The sequence below is a fragment of the Sphaerodactylus townsendi genome, linkage group LG07 (genome assembly GCF_021028975.2).
Source record: "Sphaerodactylus townsendi isolate TG3544 linkage group LG07, MPM_Stown_v2.3, whole genome shotgun sequence".
NCBI lineage: Eukaryota > Metazoa > Chordata > Lepidosauria > Squamata > Sphaerodactylidae > Sphaerodactylus > Sphaerodactylus townsendi.
This window is the reverse complement of record NC_059431.1, coordinates 66681858-66702953: the sequence shown is the minus strand read 5'-3', so window position 1 is coordinate 66702953 and position 21096 is coordinate 66681858. Positions and strand designations below refer to the sequence as shown.

Sequence of the window (21096 nt, the reverse complement as noted above, 5' to 3'; positions counted from 1 at the left end):
TACCCCAGAGCAGCTGAGCTGCTCCCTGCACTTTTTTCTTTTGCCAGGTGAAGGTGGAGAGTGCTGGGGACAAGGAGGCAGGAGGGAAGCACCAAAAAGGACAATCTGTCACTGTGTCCACACCTCAGTCTTGCCCATTGTTCTTTGATGCTTGATCTTGATACTTTACTTAGACACAAACAAGTTCTTGGGGGGAGGAGAGGAGACGTAACAATGTAAAACACACAAGATAAGCTGTCCAAGAGGCATGTGGGACTAGGATAAACTTTTAAAAGTTACAAAAACACTTGCTTTGAAACAACTGCCCCTGAAGCAGCCAGTGGCTCAGCTCTGGCCCTTTCTGCATGGGCCAGGGGAGCAGCTGCACAAAGTGTGGGTTGGCCTGGAGCTGCTCTGTGCCTCCATTTCATTTTAAAACTTATCTTCTCTTCCCTGTGCAGCTCTGCAGGGATGAGGGAACACGCCCCTGTGGCCATGGCAACAGCTCAGCAGGCAGAAAACAGGAGGCATGTCCCTACGTCCCTGCAGAGCTGCACAGGGAAAAGAAGGTAAATTTTTTGGGGGGGAAAGAACTTGCCTAAAAGCGGTGCCTCCTACCGGGTGCTGTTTGCTCAGCACTGGGTAGAAATGCTGTTTTTGAAAAAACTCACTCATTGTGCAAGATTAAAAAACAGCGTTTCCCTGCTGGTTTGGGTTGGGGGGAAGCATGGTGCTGCCTCATTGCAGAGGTGACAGTTGTGTGAAACGCTCCCCCAGAATGGTGTTTTTTACCGTGACTGGCCTGTGTGAAACGGGCCTTTGTCTGTCCCTCTTCCTGTGCAAGATTGCTTCAGTGTGTGGCTGGGAGGCCTCTGCTCCTGCCTTCTCCCTGGCATGCCACAGATATGTGTCTTCCTCCCTTTTCCTTCCCTACTCATCCCTGGGCTCACAGAACAAAGAGTCACTGTCCCTAGCCAACTCTTTGCATGCTGCTTCAGTCAGCCTGGCCACTTGAAAGCTCTGTTACTCAGCTTGACTTCAACTCTTCACACACATACCCCTTCTCCCTTGTTCTTCTGTGCACCTTAAAGGAAACTCTAGTGTGAGACACACAGCCTCTGCCACTTACCACCTTCACAGACAGCTGGCTTCTGCCTGCCACAAGGATTCCCCCTCACTTACCTACATGCTTGCCTTCCTGGTAGGTTGTCAGATCAAAGAATGGGGCCAGGCACCCTGGAATGGAAGGCCTGTTACCCCACTGTCCCTGCAGTGTGGCTTCTTGGGGTGGGCAGGTGCTGGGCTTGGGCTGGCTCCTTTGCAAAGGGGCAGCCCACCCAGTTGCCTGGGGACACTCTACCACATCTGCCTTTTGATCTGGGGCAAGCCACAGCCAGGCAATGGCTGTGTCAACTCCTTGCTAGGGAGGAAGGGAGGAGCAGGCAACCAAACATGCCCTCCCACATGACCCATGTGAGTTATGACTGGAACTTCCATCCCTTCCCACCCCATCAGTTAGGCATCATGTCAAACTTGAGATACTACAAGATGTAAAAGAAAGGAGGGGATTAGGCCTGCCTGAATTTAAAATATATTTTGCATCCTATCGTTAGATTAACATGACTTGAAATTTGGATGGCATGCCTATTTATGGTATGATAAGGTTAAAGGAAATAAAGGTTTTAAAAACCATTATACTAACCATTCCAAATTGAGAATATGGACTAAATTTTAACCTAGATTATGTCCCAGAATTTAGATGTGGCTGTTGCCACATGTTGCACTATTTAGATGTGAAATGATTTTTGAAAAGAAATGGATAGAGATATTCTTGACATGACTGAAATTCTGTTAACTTACCTTAGAGACCTGCATGTCATTCTTTTAAATATTTTGTTCTTTTAAAATAATGGGTTTGGTCATATTATTCCCTTCAACTAAATGAAGATTTTTACTGAAAAAGAAGAGACGTTCATTGGAGGAAGGCTTCCTGCATAAATTATTATTATTATTATTTATTGGATTTAATATACCGCCCTATCCCCGAAGGGAAGACAGCTGGAAGACAGCTGTAGTATCCAAGCCCTTCTGTAACACCAATATTTTCAGCTGTCTCTGCATTATATCAGCAAAGCAGAGTGGAATTATAATCACAAGGAGTTTTTTTAAAGGTGTAATGGGATTGTCTTATCTAAGATTCAGTCTATATTTACTTTTGTTCTTAGTAAAAACTTTCAAATCCTTTACATTCAGGCTAGGAAGGAGCTTTGTTATAATTTCTGCTAAACTGTAAGATTAAGCAAGGAACTGAGTTTGAAAGTAGTTAATGATCTGAATGAAGCTCATTATAAATTGACCTTGGTGCTTTTCTCATTCAGAAGCTATTCATCAACTTGCAGGGTTGGGATTTGTCTGCTAAATCTTTTTTTAAAAGACAAACTATAATGGAAAGGTGCCACAACCTTGGCAGAATTAAACATCCACAGGCAATTGTTTGGTATCACACATTCCACAGCATAATAAGATTAGTCTGAATTACTTACCTCGCTTATTTGAAAGGCGTGACTTTTTGCAGTGGTAAGCAAGCTCTTGCTCACAGTGTTCTGCATGGTTAATTGTAGCCTGAAGCTGTTCTAGGTTGGCAGCATATTTGAAAAACACAGTATGTGGGTTCTCTCGATTTGCACTTTTGACTCTGGTTAACTCTGTATTGTTGTGCTGTATAATTGTCCAGGTGGTTTCTTGCAATAACAAAAAATACAAAAAACACAGACACAATGAGAGTCAAATGTGTGCACAGCAATGCTTAGTAAAACACCTGTCAATAACAGTGTCCTTTTGCAATCTTCTGAGATGAAAAGGGACCAAAACCTGAAGCTAATGAGTATTGCCCACTCTTCCTCTGTGGAGCCCCAGGTCATATCACAAGATATTGTTGTAGGGCTTTTATAAAAAAAATATCAAAAATCATGCTGGGTATTGGAACTATTTATTTACACAGTTCTTTGGATTATAGGATAAAATAATCTGACAAAATTAGTCATCATTAGCCTAAAGCAGTGGTGGTGAACCTTTGGCACTCCAGAGGTTATGGACTACAATTCCCATCAGCCCCTGCCAATTGGCCATACTGGGGGCTGATGGGAATTGTAGTCCATAACATCTGGAGTGCCAAAGGTTCACCACCACGGCCCTAAAGCAATCACTCTATTCTATATTGCCTGTGGTGTTTCCCCTCCCCCCTTGGACCCAGGTACCTTCCCTCCTTCCCTGACCTGGGGACTGTTCTCCCCAGTCGTTTGTTCTACCCTTTGGCCCAAGGGCGGCTTTGTCCACAAGGTGGCTGCAGCAAGTGGCTCCCTGTCCTTTTGCAGCCTACTCCTCTCCCTGCCTCGTCCTCCCCTGTTTCTTCACAGGATGATGCAGGTGGTAATCTGGGTGCAGATCTGGTCCTGTTACTTCACAGCCACCGAGACTCTTCCATCCCTTTCCCTCTTTACCACCCTGCATTGGCAACCCCTTCCCTTCCGCTTCTCTCCACACCCTCCTTCTAGCTTTCCTCCACACCCTCCCCAGTCCCTGCTGCAGCAGCAACTCCAGAGGCCCATTTCCCTTCTCCTTTTATCCTCTTCTCTTCCCTCCCACCTCCTTGGCCCAGCTGCTGCTCATCAATCTCTCTCACAGCCGGTTCAGCTGTGAGAGGCCTCTCCCTGTCGGCTCTCACTCTACTGGCTTTTACTCTGCTGGCTCTCACTTTGCCAGCTCTTGCCCTGCCTGCCCTGCTGAGTCTGGGCGCCGGGCCTGGGGACATGGCTGCGCCCGGACATTACCATAACTCAGTGTGGCACACTGGAAAGAATATGGAAATCGAAGGTACATTTTGACATGGTAGCTTATGATGTGGCAAGCAATTCATTTATGAAATGGCTAGCCCCATTTCTAATTAGTGAGGCATGACAATTGCATGAGTGCTGTTGTTGGCTTTGAGGTATTCCTTCATCACATTAGATCTATTGTATTTCCCTGTATGTTGCATATTTGTTAACTTCTGAAGGCTTTTTTTAAAAAAAATGTTTTTTAAAAATCACAGTAAGATTTCTCCATACTATTTTCACTGGGTAAATTAGTTTTGTGAGCATAGATTTTTTAAAAAATCAATTTTGCTAATAGTGGAGTATTCCTTTGGTATTAGGAAACTTTGCTGTAGCAGAACTTTGCTGTAGCAGAACACACTCCTTTCACCCGAGAAAGACTCTATGTACTGAAGAAAGTTCCTACAATGTGTGGGGCTTATTCTTAGGGCCCTATTCAAGGAAAACAATATCAAGCAAGTCTATGCCTAAATTTGTCCAATGTTATTCAATGATACTTCCTGCCAAAAAAGTGTGCATAGGAATACAATCAAGGTCCTCATCTGGTTATACTGCTATGTGCTAACAAATTGAAAGCATTTTTTTCTCAAGGTATTGTAAACAACATGATAGGATGAATCTTATGCCAAGTTCAGGATTGATAATTATGAATTCATCCAAATCAATATATTTTTGTCAGTACATCATAACTTCCTGGCACAATACTCTAGAATGAAAAAATGAGCAAAGATGTGGTAAAAGAAATAATCTATGAGTATGATACACCAGTTTGAATGTGTGAACATGCACTGTAGTTGAACTCTTCCATTTAAATTATCCATGCCCCTTAAAGACATGAAAATAAGATAAAGACTCTATTCCAATAGCAAAATATCTCCTTTTTCTGTCTTCTTCAAAAAGGCAGTTCAATGGTAGCCTAAATAATATAATTACAAGTTTTTATCAATCTCCCAAGACTTTCCTGCACAAAAAGGCAACTATTATTGTGACTGTATGACTAATTAAAACATGCTGCTTTTATTGTACAGTTTTAATCTGATTTAAATTAATTAATTGACTTAAATGTTTTTATGGGGTTTACTATGTATAATTGTGGTTATTTGCCACCCTAAGCCCTTATGGGGAGGGTGGGGTATGAATACGAAAAAAAATCTGCCTAGATTAATGTATTAAAGCATTGTTTCTGTCTTTTTAAGAGTTTGAGGACTTTAAAAAAATCAAATTTACATACAAAACCTAAATTGAAATGCATGCTTTGATATTCTTTATACAGTTTCAGGATAACCAACATAAAATTATTTAATAGAGTCCATTTCTAAATTACGGTAAACACTTGCAAAAGAGCAGAGTATGGATTTTGGCATGTATACAAATGAAGACAAAATTGCAGCTAAAAATAACAGCAAATCTTCCCACTAAGTACTGTAATTGAAAACTGTATGACAAAATGTTAGGGAAAAAGCTAAATACACTACATTCTGAGAAGCACAGATTTTTTTTTTAAAAAACCATATATTGATTTCATGTTTGGTGCTGTTGTGATAAACTTATTTCAGAGTATTTTTTTTAAAGATTCAACACCCCTTTCCCTCCAATAAGTGGCTATACCATAAATAACGGCACTAGAATCAACTAGGCCGTAATTGCGACAGGGGCCAGGGCACATGGTGAGCTCCGGAGCAGTGAGCATGCATGCCCTGGTCTGGCTGGGCGACCGAGCCGTACCTGGCCTGATCGCATGTGACAAACAATGCAAGGGGTGGAGCATGCTCCCTATATATTAGGCAGCACATGGCTGCTCCGGCCTTCTTCAACGCCTGGAGCAAACTGAACCAGGGCTTGCTGTTTTGGGAGGGATCCTTAGGGCTTGAAGCGTGCTAGGTGAAGCTTTGGTAATAGGCGATGCTTCCCTTCCTTCCTCCTTGGTTACTGGTGGTTGGTCAGCAGATGGCACAGAAGAAATGCACCAGCGGGCATTTGGGCACCCAAACTGTGCGGTCTTTAGCGGGGGGAACGGAGTGGCACCCTGGGCATTCAGTCCAGGGGGGTATCCAGGCACCAGACTAGGTGGTACATGGCGGGGCTGGGAATTAGGCCAACGGTGGACCCTTCCCCCATTGTCTGAAGGGCTGGGTCCCAAGAGTTGGGGGCTCAACAGCAGGATGGTGGGACCTCCACCACGGCTCCAGTGGCTTCCTCATCGGATAAACGGACATTAAATACATGGCTACCCAGGACAACTTCTGTCTCATATTATAGTGGTGTTGCACTGATAGTTTCCCTTTATATTGCAATAATGTTGATTGTCCTCTCCGTTTTGTCAGGCAAAAGGATGTCTTTCCATGTGCTGGAAGAAACTGACCCTCCATGCCCTCCAAATAATACAAATTGACCCTCCTTGTCCTGCAAATAACAGAGTAATTACAATTATCCTATTTGTTTGCAGCAGTGACAGAAAACTGGTGGCTTTCTAGGCAGGACATTCAAATTTAGAACCAGCTACAGAATATTTTTGGATACATTTTGTCCAACTTTATTTTATTACTTAATAATTCTTTGCCCTTGCTAGATTCCTACCTTATGTAAGGACTCACTGGTATAATATTGGCCAATCCATTCAGTGAATTTATTTATAGACCTAGACTCTCCTGAGAAACTGAATCAATATTTTACAGTTAAGTGTTTTAGCTGTGCTGCAGAACAGGACACCTTGCCTTCAACTTCCTTTATTTATGGCAGTCTGGGAATGACTGGCAGCAAAAAGAACATTTTTAATGAAAGGTAAATCAGTTACAGCAGGAGTATGAAATATAGAGATTCATGACTTTGATAATCAAATACAGCACTAAAGTTTATCCATTCGTACATAGGTCTGGGTCAATATTTTAAAAGTGCATTCAGCAGATTTCCTGACAGTGGCCTTTTCCACGTGCACAGCTTACCACAGATTTTCCCTGTGGTTAAATCTTGTTTCTTGGAAACATTTTCTGTGAAATCATCCCATATACCTTCATTCAGCCTGTTTCCCCTTTTGTCTCTTCAGTTGCATTTATTCCATGTACTAGTACTGAAAACATATTGCCGTCCGAGGGTGGGAACCTCTTGTGTGAAGCCCTCTCCCAATAACCACACCACTCCTTTTGCTGGGGTAAATCAATTGGCCATAGCCATTTTATTAATCAAGCAGAAGCATGAGGCATACCAAGGGTCTTGATCTGGTCACATCTTCATCATGGTGAAGCACCCACGGGTGGATGGCCTGTACTGGAGCTTCGCTCCACAGTGGGGCTCTGCTGGGCAGACGCTCCTGGCAAGAGGTATTCCCCATCTACCCTGATCAGCAGGGCAGTTGCCTCTTGCCACCATCGGCTACTCCCAAGGGGAAGAGATAGCTCCCTAGCTCCCTTCCCCTGGCCCTTCCAGATCAATACCCATGCGCCAAACCGTTCATGGCTATGACAGAGATAACATGCATTAACAAACTTGTAAAGATGGGGAGAGGTGGACGGGCAAATCGTCAGCTGGTCGAAGAACATGGCCAGCACAAAGAAGGGCTTGGTCCTTTAAAGGCTCAGGCCAGCCCTCCCACTTCCAGTGATGTCTGCCCTGGCTTAACATGGCCAGGGCGATGTTTCCGCCCTTACTTGGGCAGAAACATCCAGCTTAGCTTCATCTACCTACCCCAAGCGGCAACTGCAGCCCATGGTGATTCACAGCTGTCGCTATTCCTGATTTCAACATGATCACATGCTCAAGCTAAGCTGGCTTGGAAATGGATAGGGGGGGAAAAAGTAAAAGTGCCTGGAAAAATTAAGGAAAAACATTTCTGAAACTAAATGGCAGGACACAATATGTGGAATTCAAAGAAAAAAGAGAAAAAAATATAGCCTTTGGCAGAAAAAATCATTGCAGGAACCAAGGAGGGTACTTAGCAGCATGCAAGGGTGGCACAAACCAGACATGATAACCTTTTGGCATTAAAACAGGCCACAGTTATTTTATTGAATACAGGCAAAAGGAGCTAAGGTATAGCATGGAGGCAGATCCCAGCATTGGATAAGCCACTGTTAAACAAATGGACAGCCCCCAGCTCGCCTGGCTGGCAAGAATATGGGAGTCATGGCAGCGTCTGCCTCTACTAGGACCACCTTGCCATCTAGAAGTGTAGTGTAGCCTAAATTCCCTTGTCTGGGCCTGCAGCTACTACCTACACCTCTTAGGACCCTTATGTGAGCATTTTGTGATGGGAAGGCCAGCACACAGGCTCACCTTCCCCCAAAATTGGATCCTCCACCCATGCCCCAACCACCTGACTGTGACAATCAAACAAAACTATAACAATAAAACCCCACACAATGCCAAACACCAGGAAAGGGTGGGTGAGTCACTTCCAGGTCCTACAAGAGAAAAAGAGGCCAACTCAGCTGACCAATGGTCCTGCCTCCCCATCCCATCCCCTCATAAGAACAAGCCTGCTGGATCAGACCAGAGTCCAGCTAGACCAGCACTCAGCTACTTGCAGTGGCCCACCAGGTGCCTTTGGGAGCTCACATGAAGGATGTGAAAGCAATGGCCTTCTGCTGCTGCTGCTCCTGAACACCTGGTCTGCTACTGCATTTGCAATCTCAGATCAAGGAGGATCAAGATTGGTAGCCATAGATCAACTTCTGCTCCATAAATCTGTCCAAGCCCCTTTTAAAGCTATCCAGGTTAGTGGCCATCACCACCTCCTGTGGCAGCATATGCCAAACACCAATCACACGTTGCATGAAAAAATGTTTCCTTTTATTAGTCCTAATTCTTCCCCCCAGCATTTTCAATGTATGCCCCCTGGTTCTAGTATTGTGAGAAAGAGAGAAAAATTTCTCTCTGTCAGCATTTTCTACCCCATGCATAATTGTATAGACTTCAATCATATCCCCCCTCAGACGTCTCCTTTCTAAACTAAAGGGTCCCAAACGCTGCAGCCTCTCCTTATAAGGAAGGTGCTCCAATCCCTCAATCATCCTCGTTGCCCTTCTCTGCACTTTTTTTATCTCTTTGTTATCCTTTTTAAGATGTGGCGACCAGAACTGAACACAGTACTCCAAGTGCAGTCACACCACTGCTTCATATAAGGGCATAAAAATCTTTGAAATTTTATTATCAATTCTTTTCCTAATTATCTCCAGCATAGAGTTTGCCTTTTTCCACAGCTGCCATGCATTGAGTTGAAATTCCCATGGAACTATCAACTAAGACGCCCAAATCCCTTTCCTGATCTGTGACTGATAACACTGACCCTTGTTGTATGTATGTGAAGTTTGGATTTTCTTGCCCCTATGTGCATCACTTTACATTTTGCTACATTGAACTGCATTTGCTTAGCCCACTCACCTAATTTATCATGTTCCGCTTGGAGCTTTTCGCAATCCTTTGCAGTTCTCACCACCCTACATAATTTGGTATCACCCTTAAACTTGGCCACCACTCTACCCACCCCTACTTCCAGGTCATTTATGAATAGGTTAAAGAGCACTGGTCCCAAAACAAATCCTTGGGGGACACCACTCCCTACATCTCTCCATTGTGAGAACTTCCCATTTATACCCACCCTTTTTTTCCTGTTACTCAACCAGTTTTTAATCCATAGGAGGACTTCCCTTCTTATTCTTTCATTGCTGAGTTTTCTCAATTGTCTCTGGTGAGGAACTTTGTCAAAAGCCTTTTAGAAATCCAAGTAGACCTGCGGCTACTGCAACCTGCAGCTCTCTGCAACCTGCGGCTCTCCAGATGTTCATAGACTACAATTCACATCAGCCCCTGCCAGCATGGCCAATTGGTCATGCTGGCAGGGGCTGATGGGATTTGTAGTCCATGAATATCTGGAGAGCCACAGGTTGCGGACCCTTGAAGTAGACAATGTCCACTGGTTCCCCCTTATCCACATGCCTGTTTACACCCTCAAAGAACTCTAGTAAGTTTGTAAGACAGGACTTGCCTCTGCAAAAGCCATGCTGACTTCCTCAGCAGGTCTTGCTTTTCGACATGTTTTATAATTTTATCTGTAATGATAGATTCTAATAATTTACCAGGAACAGATGTCAAACTGACTGGCCTGTAATTTCCTGGGTCCCCCCTAAATCCTTTCTTAAAGATTGGTGTGACATTAGCCATCTTCCAGTCTTCAGGGCTGGAGGCAGATTTCAGGGATATGTTGCATATTAAAATGAGAAGATCAGCAATTTCATGCTTGACCTCTTTAAGGACTCTTGGGTGAATGCAATCTGGGCCAGGAAATTTGGTAGTATTTAGTTTATCAATGGCTTCCAGAACTTCTTCCTTGTCTACCACTATCTTCTCTAGTTCCTCGGATTCACCTCCTAAGAAGCTTGGTTGAGGTGCAGGCATTTTCCTCACCTCCTCTTGGGTGAAGACAGATGCAAAGAATTCATTCAGCTTCTCTGCAAGCTCCCTGTCATCTTTTAGCACACCTTTCATTCCTTTGTCAACTAATGGGCCTACTGCTTCCCTAGCTAGCTTCCTATTTTTGATGTGCTTGAAGAACGTTGCTGGTCTTGATGTTCACAGCCATGCATTCCTCATAATCCTTTTTTGCCTCTCTTACAGCTAACTTGCTTCTTTTTTGCCACCATTTGTGTTCCCTCTGGTATTCTTAGTCAAGTTGGACTTCCATTTTCTAAAAGGCACCTTCTTTTTTCTGATAATTTCCTCAACCTCCCTTGTTAACCATGATGGCTTTCTTTTGGACTGGGTGCTGCCTTTCCTAACCTGTGGAACACATTCCAGCTGAGATTTTATGACTGTGTTTTTAAATAACCTCCAAGCATCTTGGACAGTTTTGACTCTCTTGATTTTCCCTTTCAGCTTCCTGCGCACTACCCCCCTCATCTTTGAGAAATTTCCCTTTCTGAATGCGAATGTAACTACTTTAGTAGTTGTCACTTGCTCGCATGCAGAGATATTAAATCTGACAGCATTGTGGTTGCTGTTCCCTATCGGCTCAACAACACTGACTTCCCTGCAGCACTCAGGTCCTGGGTCCGCATTGCTAGAATTAGATCTAGGACCACCTCTCCCCTGGTTGGTTCCACAACCATCTGCTCTAAGGCACAGTCATTTAACATATCCAGGAATGCTTTCTCTTTAATATGACCTGAACATGTATTTTTCCAGTTTATGTGGGGATAATTTTTGTTTTTGCTTTTGTTGGCCTCTCTAATTTCTTTTTCCAACTCAAAATCCTTTTGTGCATTTTGGTCAGGGGGACGATAATATACGCCTAGTATTAAACTATCCTTCACTCCTGGTATTGATATCCACAGTGCTTCTGTAGGGGAATCAGCTCCCCTTGCATTCTCTATTTTATGTGACACTATGCTCTCTTTGACATAGAGGGCAACCCCTCTCCCAATATGCCCTGTCCTATCTTTCCTGTAGAGCCTGTAACCTGGGATAACAACATCCCACTGGTTCTCCTCACTCCACCATGTCTCTGTGATGCCCACTATATCAATGTCCTCCTTCAAAACTCTGTACTCCAGCTCCCCCATTCTAGGTCAAAGGCTTCTTCTATTAGCATAGAGACACCTGTATACTCTGTCTCTGTCCCTAACCTGGGATTTATGTGCTTTGCCCTCTAGCCTTTTGTAGACACTATCACTTATTACATTGCATGCCACCCCTCACTCCCTCCCCTCCCTCACTCTCCTTTCCTTGCATGCCTCTTCTCCCCCTCCCTCTTCTCCCCCTCCCTCCGCTAGGGTTGGTGGGCTATGTCCAAATGCCAGGCCACCTCCCCTCCCTTGCATGTCACCCCTTCCTCACTCCCCTCCCTCTCTCCCCTTCTCTTTCATGCCACCCTTCCCCTTTCCCTCCCCTCCCTCTTCCTCTGCTAGGGTGGGTGGGCCATGTTCAGACGCTGGGCACCTTTCCTCCCTTGCATGCCACACCTCCCTCCCCTTCCTCTCCCTCACCTTGGGTGCATGGGCCATGTCCAGATGCCGGGACCCTCCCCCTCCCTTCCATGCTGGACAGCTGCTCCCCACCTTCCTCCCACACCACAACCTGTGACTCAGGTAAGTCTCAGATATGATGGTAAACAATTAATGCAGAAAAGGCCTGTATATTTTTTTATTTAAACTGTAAAATATGTATATTTTAGTTCCATGTTAGGCCACTATAAATGTTATTCCTATTCATATTTGATGGTGGGTTTTTTATTTTAAGTAGTTTGTATGGCAACACATTTCTACAAAAGAATTAAGTAAAAATTGCAATGTCAGTATGATAATTCTCCATGTGCACATGGCAGATATATATAGAATGATCCCTGGGAAGCAACCAGATTCTTCTTTCTCTTCCTTCATGTCCTTGTGCTCAGGAAACATTCCTGGGAAGTCCAGGGAACAGATGACCTGTGTGCATCTACAACCCTCCTCTTCTACTCCCTCCCTTATAGGCACACTATCAAATTTACAAGATTTCATGTGTGCCCAGGGGGAATAGGAAAAATAGCAAAATAATTCTACTTGGATTCTATTGTACACAGTTCTCATGCCTGTAGCAGAAATATAGATAAGTTTTTTTGTTTCAGAAGAACTTGTATTATATAAAAATGTATATATAAAAATTGTATTATATAAAAATAGGTTGCAGGAAATGTGTGTTCAAATAATGAATTAATCACATTTTCGTTACATATTTTGCAGTTGTTTAGTTAAAATCTAATCAAAGCTCTACAGAAAGGCACTAAGCAAAATATTATTCACTATACAAGCAAAATGGTGAGATTATTCAGGTACACCAGATTGTTTGCATAGAATAATCCTAGAATGAAAGTATAAACAGCGGCTTGTATAGAACTTGCATATAAAGTACAAAAAAAACCCAGCTCGCATATTTCACAATGAAATATTCCAATAAAAAGATAATGATTATTATTTTATTTATATCTGTCTAGGCACAATTCATTCAGTTCAATAGAAATATGTCTGATGGAATTAAATGTCAGTGACATACAGCTTGATGCCAATTTTAGCCAGGTCTACTCAGAGGCAAAACCTGTTTTGTTGTATGATACTAACTTCCAAGCAAACCCACATAGAACTGCTGCCTTAAGCATGCATTTAGCTCTCCACAGAATTTAAAAGTGCTTAATTTTGACTAGATGATTTCCTGAAACTATAGTTTCAAACAAAGCCATAATTTAAAAATACAGTTATAGAAATGCAATTATAATAATTTTATTTTAAAATTTTAAAATGCAATTATAAAATTGTAATTTTAAAATGCAATTATAAAAAGCAAAGTGAAAAATTCTCTTTCAATAACTTTACTGAAACAGTAAGAAAAAATATTCACTTCAAAGTTGAAAGTCCTAATAAATTAAAATATTTCATGATTAGCTCACTTTTTTCAGATAAACAGTTTGCATAGTTGTAGAGAAATAAAAGAAATGTGAATAATTTGAAAACAAACCACACATAACCTACTTATGCTCAACAGGAAAATAATCTTAGCTTCACAGTCTAAGTCTTATTGTAATTTTCCATTCTAATCAGTTCCTATTTTTTTCAGCAAAGAAGTCACCTTCATCTGCTTGTACGTTAAATTGACAATATCTTGAACAGGAACATTTCCTACTTGATGGATTGTGTTTCAATATAATATAATGAACATGCACGCAGACAGAACCATGAGTTAAGGGAGTTTATCACCTTACCTGTCATATTGCAGTATACAAGAAATGGCCCCAAGGGACCACTCCCATCTGAATCAATATAGTAAAAGCCTGAAGTGTTCCCTCTGTGCTTATAGGCTTCACACGATTGCTCATAAATGGCTGTAAAAGAACATCTTCCATCACAAGCATAATGGCATCATTTTTCATTTTATTTGGGGCATGAACAATGGGGGTGTGTGTTAAAATATACAACACATCCATTCAAAGCTTAGGGAAACAGAAGAAAATTGCACAATAAAAACTGCACTCCTCCTGTACAAGTAAACAACATTTACTTCTACCATAAGAAAATGACTGAGTGGATGTATTTCTTTGTTTTTACAATGATAGAGTTCATGGCTACATTAATCAATCATGCCTGGTCAGAGATAATAATATTAAGAAACTTGCTTTAACACAGAATTGGGGACAACTGGTATTCTAACCATTTCAGTTGGTCTTGGTTTTAAGATTGGTCATCACAACATCTATTTTCTTCCAATTCTTTACTCCAGAACTGCACATTAAACATGGGTGGCCCTGTCTAGCTTCTGAACTATGACAAGGTCAGGCTATGGTGGACTATTAGGGCTGATCAAGATGGAGTTATGCAGAACTTTTAAAATCTATTTGCCTCAGTCATTTCAGTGCAGCAGCAGCTTCTGTAACTGTGAAAACAAGAATCATTTCGACGTGCTCAACTGACTAATGTGATCCAGTGTCTGGCAGTGACTGAGTTTCACGTATTAAAAAATATTTAAAATGATTCCCCAACTCAAAAAGATCTGAGAGGTACTGGGTTGCTGTATTTGGTAACAAAAACATATACCTGCATTAAGAGATAGGACCATTCTAATATCTATGAAATTTAGCATCTTATTCAGAACAATGAAAATGCTTCTTAAGGAACAACTCTGCTGAGCAGTGATTCAGAAAAGTGTTAGCACAATAATCACTGATGATTGATACTTTGTTCCATAGCTTTGTTTCGTAGGGGACAGTGCCACCTTCCAGCACCAGTTCAGTGAGATAGATTGTTTTCTTGTGCCAGTGCAGAGGCCCTAATGCCCATCTTCTCATCTGCTTTACCTGTGCAGTGAATCATTTGATCAAGCCAATAAGATGGAAGATATGGAAATGCTTCTAACTTAAAATGAAGTACACAATTACCTGACATTTTCTGCTCATGTTCCTAGTTGATTAGAAGAATTTGTTTCTGTTTTCTGGGCAGCTGGACAGACTAACTGCTAAATCTCTCATTTCAAAGTTAAATAAACTCTAGCAATTTTGGCTTATCACTTCCATATCCATCCTCTATTGGGGCAGACAAGTTGAACAAGTTTGAAAATGTTTTTGATAGAAACTTTAGAAAAAAGGATTCGGCCAACCTTCAGTTAAACAACATTAAATACTTGCTTAAAATACAGCTAGGCAAAATTTCCATATCTAAAATGCATTAGTTCAACCTTCTGATAATCATGCTGTTCAAGATTACATTTTTTGTTCAAAAATGATTCCATATGCTTAGTGTTTATACTTCAGCTTTTTAAAAACAAAAGCTTGAATGAATTTTGTCAAGTGGAAACTTTTATTCAAAATAAATGAAAAATGTTTCCAAAAGGAGAAAACAGGAAAAAAGGTGGAAAACATAAAACAATGGCCAAGAACTCTCTCCCCCCCCCCCATGCATTTTCTTGAAATGCTTCATACCTAACAACAATGAAGCAGAGGTTTTGAACAATGAAGGAAGCTATTGTCTGGACTGCTGATCTATAGAAACACAGTTATTTTGATTTTCTTCTGCTAGGCTTTTATGCAATTAGTGCTTGTGATAAATATTGGTTCAGAGCAATAGTACTTAGCAAGGTCAGTAGTATAAAGCTGTAAGTCTGAGAGATGAGTCTGAACTGTGCTTCATCTGATATAAATAATTATGGAGATTTTTTTTACATAGAAAGTAGAAAACAGATCAGTGGCACTATTCATAATACAGGGACTACATTTCATCAGAGCCTAAATTTATTTAAGACAGATTCACTGGGTATTTGTTCTCATTATTCTAAAATAGAATAAGAGAATGCTTCATCAGATCAAAGGCTGGTTGTGACTGGTAGGCAACAGTTGCCCCAGGAATCTCACATCTACTGCCAGACATTGGCATCCATCCTGTAATCAAATATATAATACTTCTGATGATTCACTACTATTGGATGTTTTGGCCATTAGCCACCAAAGACAATTCTTCATTAATGTAGCCATTTTTGTAAAGCTTTCTAGGACACTGACTTCAGCAACATCATGCGGCAATACATTCTATTTGTATATTCATATTCCACATAGTAGTTCATGTTTCCAAGGTTTCCTCTGAATACTTCAATCAGCCTAACAGCAATGTCCACATTTGCCAGAAAGGACAGAACTTCATTTTCCATGCTGTGGACACCAACACAATATCCAGGTCTCACAATAAGGCTGTGGCGTCCACATTTGAGGTCTCCTTGTCTTTGGTGAGGTTGGGGAAATAGGATTTTTGGGAAGAACCTGCCATGGCGATTGGCTAAAACAGTAAATAAATTTAGGATAACTCCAGACTTTAGAAGAGATCTGTGTTCAAATGCAGTCCTAAACTTTACCAAAAAACTTTACCTAAACTTTACAAAAAACAGTCCTAAACTTTACCAAAAAAGATGATACTCACATACCTGACATTTATTTACTTTATTGACACACCATTTTTGTCTCAAATGGGGACCCAAAGTTATTTACATCATTCTCTACACTACACTGGCTCTCAATGTACTTTCTTTGAACATTGTGTCATATGTAATTTTTTTCCCATAATTCAATGACTGATTTGATGATTTCATGTTTAGTCTTTTTTCTCATATATTCCCTTCAAAGGATTCATTTTTGTAAACCTGCCCCACATTTCCCCGTTGAGTTATTAAGCCAGTCTTTTCCTATACAACTTCTTAAGTCTTTCTTCACATGGCCAATGATTACCTCCCTAATTAATATAGCATGAAAAATATGGGTTCATTAGAGATTGTTTTATTTCAGCTTCTTTCTTTGTCCTTGACTTTTTCAGTAAATACAGAAGCCCCACAATTTGTTCACTGAAGGGTTTTAGGTAAATTTAGCTGTTGTGAGCATTGCAGGGGAAGAGATGTCTCATATATATATTGTGCCACAAATACTCTCAATACACACAACATTTAAACATTCATAATCCTCAAGTTTCTCCGCATGCTTCAGTGAAATAACTGCAATCAATAAGATTTATTGATTTGAAACTAGAGGCAGAATTACATTAATGCCTCAATTAAGACACTTCTTTATGCACACAATGACTTCAGTTTGTAGGATGAAGCCCCCTCCCCTCCAGCCTTATGGGATTCTCTCATTCACTTATATTAACTGGCAGCTCTGCCTGTGTTTCTAATTAAGTGAATGGGAGAATTCATTCATGGGAGCACACACAAGACTGTGTATAGGAGCACATACAAGACTGTGAATGGGACCAGCCTCCTTCATTTTCATTTCAAACTAGAGGGCATTGTAACCAAATAAATAACAACAAATTATAGCCAACTGTCCTGTTTCTAAAATAATACTTTAAAAAAATATAAGAAATTGTCCAAGACTTACAGGAATGACAAGTAGCCCCCGTATAACCTGTGTTTGCACAACTGCAATAGAAACTATTCCAGGACTGTGAACATTCGCCACCATGTTCACAATAATTGGGCAGACATCTACATAAACAAAAGGAAACACATACTTATATTGATGTAATAGTAGTTGTGCTGGGTGAAGACTCTCAAATGAGCAGGTGGTTTAATTAAAGATTAAAAATAGTAAATCAAGAAATATATTCTAACCCATGAACATAACATACAAGAGCTGATTAGAGGAGAGAAAGTTGGATAGAGCTTCAGGGATGGTGATAGTTACTAGTTTTGAAGGGATGTACAGTGAAAGAAGCACTGAAGAGGTAAACAACCAGTCTTTGCAGAAATATTTGGATTTATATACTTTTCTTAACTGTAAGGAGTCTCAAAGAGGCTTACAAACCTCTTCCTTTTCCCACAATAAACACCTTGTGATGTAGGTGGGACTGAGAGAGTTCTGAGAGAACTGTGACTAGCCCAAGTTAACCAAGCAGGATTCATGCATAGAAGCAGGGAAACAAATCCACCTCACATGATGTCTGTTGCTCATGTGGAGGAGTGGGGAATGAAACCCAGTTCCCCACATTAGAGTTTACTGTTCTCAGTCACTATACCACATTGGCTCACTTTTGCTCCAGGACCAAAAGAAACAACGCAGTAGAGGTTGTTGCATGAATCCAAGACACACTCTCTCTCTCTCTGAATGGCCAAATGAGTCCTGAGGCAGTATTGGGTAAGCTTGAAGGAAAGCCAAACATAAAAAATTGCAATATTGGAAAAAAATTAAAATCTTACCTGTCCATAATGCCACACAAATCTATCTGTAGGTCACTGAAATTTCCCACTGAGTTTTGTTGAACGAAAATTAAATCTATTGCTTTGTTATCAATAAAAATCAGTTTCATACATCCAAGGAAGCCACTAAATGGATTTTTACATTCCATGCTGCTGGAATTGGCAGGACACCCTAGAAATATAATTTTAAAAAATGAATACTTTCTTTTTTTAAAAAAAAGGATGAATTGAAGAAGTGTATGTCATATTTTGTAAAATTAGGGATATCAAATGGCCATGCAATTTTCACTACTCCTATTGAAGCTTCTACTAGAGCAGTATCAGCAGATTTCAACCAGGAGATTGCAAGGATATTAATACCCCAGTGTAGAAGTGATGGGACAACAGACAATGGACTGTTCTGAATTATTCTACTGTTTATAGTAGTGTTCGTAAAACTATGCAGTTGTAGTTGTTGGTTACAGCATAGACCAGCAGTATGAAATATGTGTACAAGTGCTGACCATATCATAATCCAGAGCACAAATGTGCTGGAAATGGGGTAGGAAGAGTCTGTGCCCAAGCCTTCCTGCCAGTGATAATAAAGAGGCACCAGAGCAGGTAGATCCAGCAGTTTATGGGTGCAAGATCACATCTTTCCCATGTTTCATCCCCAAGCAGTTTCTGACACTGGGAGAGTTTATTCCTGTGATTATGGGAATCTGGGTGGACTAATAGTGATAAGGAAAAAGAGGTTGAATTTGGAAAGGGGCAAAATAATGTTTTCACCCCTCTTCTGTCTTTGTAGTTTCAATGATGGAAGAGGCAGAAAGGAGATTTTATCCCACCCCTCCACCACTGTAATGACTGTCATCATTGTTAATCCATGTGAGACCTATTATTCTAGAAAAAACTTTCCCAGGACAGAAAGAACTGGTGGAGGAAAAAGGGGAACAGAAATATTTGGTGACCAACAGTGACTTCAACTGACAAGTTGCTAGACTCAGCCCAGCAATTCTTTTCTCTAACAACCTTTCCCCTTAAAATTCAATAATTGTCTTACTGCATTAATATTATTTTAATCAGCTTGAACTATATTTGCTATTAGGTTATGAAACATAATATCTCACATCACATTTTTTTCCACTGACATTTTTATTACAGGGCAATATTACATCAATATCAAGACCTATTTTGATTTAATCAAAAAGTATTGCCTCCTGGGTCATACTGGTAAAGGGACCTGTTTGTAACTATGGATCCTACTCAGTCTTAAACTTTCATATTCATATCCATTAAAAATATTCAGCATCATTATTCAGATAAAGAATAAACAATTCACACATTATTAACAAAACTAATGGCAATAATAATAGCATATTTCTGGACATTCTAAATTCTAATAGCAAAGTTGAATACATGGTTCTACACACTTCAGTAAATTGGAGCATTTTCTTTTTCATTCATCTCCCTCCCTTTGTACTTTTCTAAAACACAGTACCCAATGTAACAAAATCTTCTCAAGAATATTGTTTGGCTTCAAAAAATGTAAGAATTCACCTACTAATAAGATCCATTTTCCCCACCATCGAACTACAAATCATATGCCTTTTTAGTATTCTACTTTCTAATTTACAAGCAATGAAATAAAGCTACATAAAATCTTGTGTTTTACAGGGCCAAACAGTGGATCAATTTCCGTGGAAATGTCTGTACAGGTTATGTTTTTTTATCACATTGTAAAGCTGCCATACTTTGGGCTGAACCAGAGTGCTGTGAGTTCTGAGTTTACAGTTCCCGATGTTTTATTACACTATCTCACTATAACCGAAAAATTTACCTCCCTGTTCCCCCTTATTTTTTCTGCATCAAAAAAGGCCATATTTTAATCCTGTTGTTTGTGCTTTCCAACAAGGGAATCTGCAGCTCCCTGGGCCTGTTTCAAATCAGGAAAATGGCAGCAAGGCTCAATGGCTTAGCTTCCCCCCTTTCCCATCATTCCACTATAAATTGGGCCTCTGCATACCTGGTAAATGTTTTTGTTGATGATGGTATAACTCAGTAACTGCTGGGCCAATTCCTCTGAAAATTCCCAGCCACTATAGTCAGCCAGGCGAGAGTGTTTTTAGATGTTCACATACCTGAAATTTCACACATGGCCCAGGTAAAATGCCTTTTTCCTGGTGCTCCATGGTGAAGGACATGCAGCTACCTGTGTGTAACTGTCACCCTTAGAATGTTCATGCTGCTTTGAATGTTCACTCAGATGGCCAGATATGAGCAGTGGAAACAGTACATAGGCAGTAACTCGAGTGGAAGTGAAACACATACACACACATACACACGAGGGAGAGGGAAGGGAGGGAGAGGGAGGGGTGGCATGCAAGGAAAGAGAGGGAGGGAGAGGAAAGGGACGGAGGGGGGGAGGCATGCAAGGGAGAGAGAAGTGAGAGAGAGGGAGGACAGGGAGGGTGGCAGCTGTATGGGAGGGAGGCAGGGGCCCAGCATCTGATATGACCCACCCACCCCAGGGCTAGCAGAGGGAAAGGAGTGGGAGGGGAGGGGGGAGGGTGGCATGCAAGGGAAGAGAAGTGAGGGAGGGAAGAGAGTGAGGGGTGGCATGCAAGGGAGGGGGAGGTGAAAGGGGGGCCCAGCATCTTGATATGACTCCACCCACCCCATGAAGAGGGAAATGGAAGGAGGGAGGGGAGGGGTGGCATGCAAGGGAAGAGAAGTGAGGGGAGGGAAGAGAGTGAGGGTGACATGCAAGGTGGACGGGAGTGGGATGGGCCAGGCACTCCTAGATTCCTCTGAATACCAAGTGCTGTTAAGCAGTTAAGAAAACCAGGCATAGCATTACTCAGGAGTAAGCTCGGGTACAGCAACCGCGGACATACTTTTGAATGGCTGCATCACAGCCTCCTGAGAGTGGTTTCAGATCGCTCAGACACCGGCCCATCTACAAGCCACCAACCAAACTTACTCCCAGGTAAAGGATCGTGACCAGCCAGCCAAGATATGTGGGAGGGGTGCCTTTCCATTCCCCCCCCCCAAGGAATGCGGGAGAGGGAAGGGA

At 41.4% G+C, this 21096-nt stretch overlaps 1 protein-coding gene across 1 annotated transcript in view; it reads right to left on the bottom strand.

Annotated features, from left to right (window-relative positions):
- Positions 1-18209, bottom strand: part of CNTNAP4 (contactin associated protein family member 4) — a 102820-nt gene extending 84611 nt beyond the window's left edge. The window contains exons 1-4 of the mRNA XM_048503965.1: positions 18042-18209; positions 17224-17330; positions 13576-13695; positions 2523-2720 (exon numbers count right to left, since the gene is read on the bottom strand). Of these exons, the coding sequence (XP_048359922.1) occupies positions 2523-2720; positions 13576-13695; positions 17224-17330; positions 18042-18190 (574 nt within the window). The 5' untranslated portion in view covers positions 18191-18209. The remainder of the gene's footprint in view (positions 1-2522; positions 2721-13575; positions 13696-17223; positions 17331-18041) is intronic.
- Positions 18210-21096: the final 2887 nt, after the last annotated feature.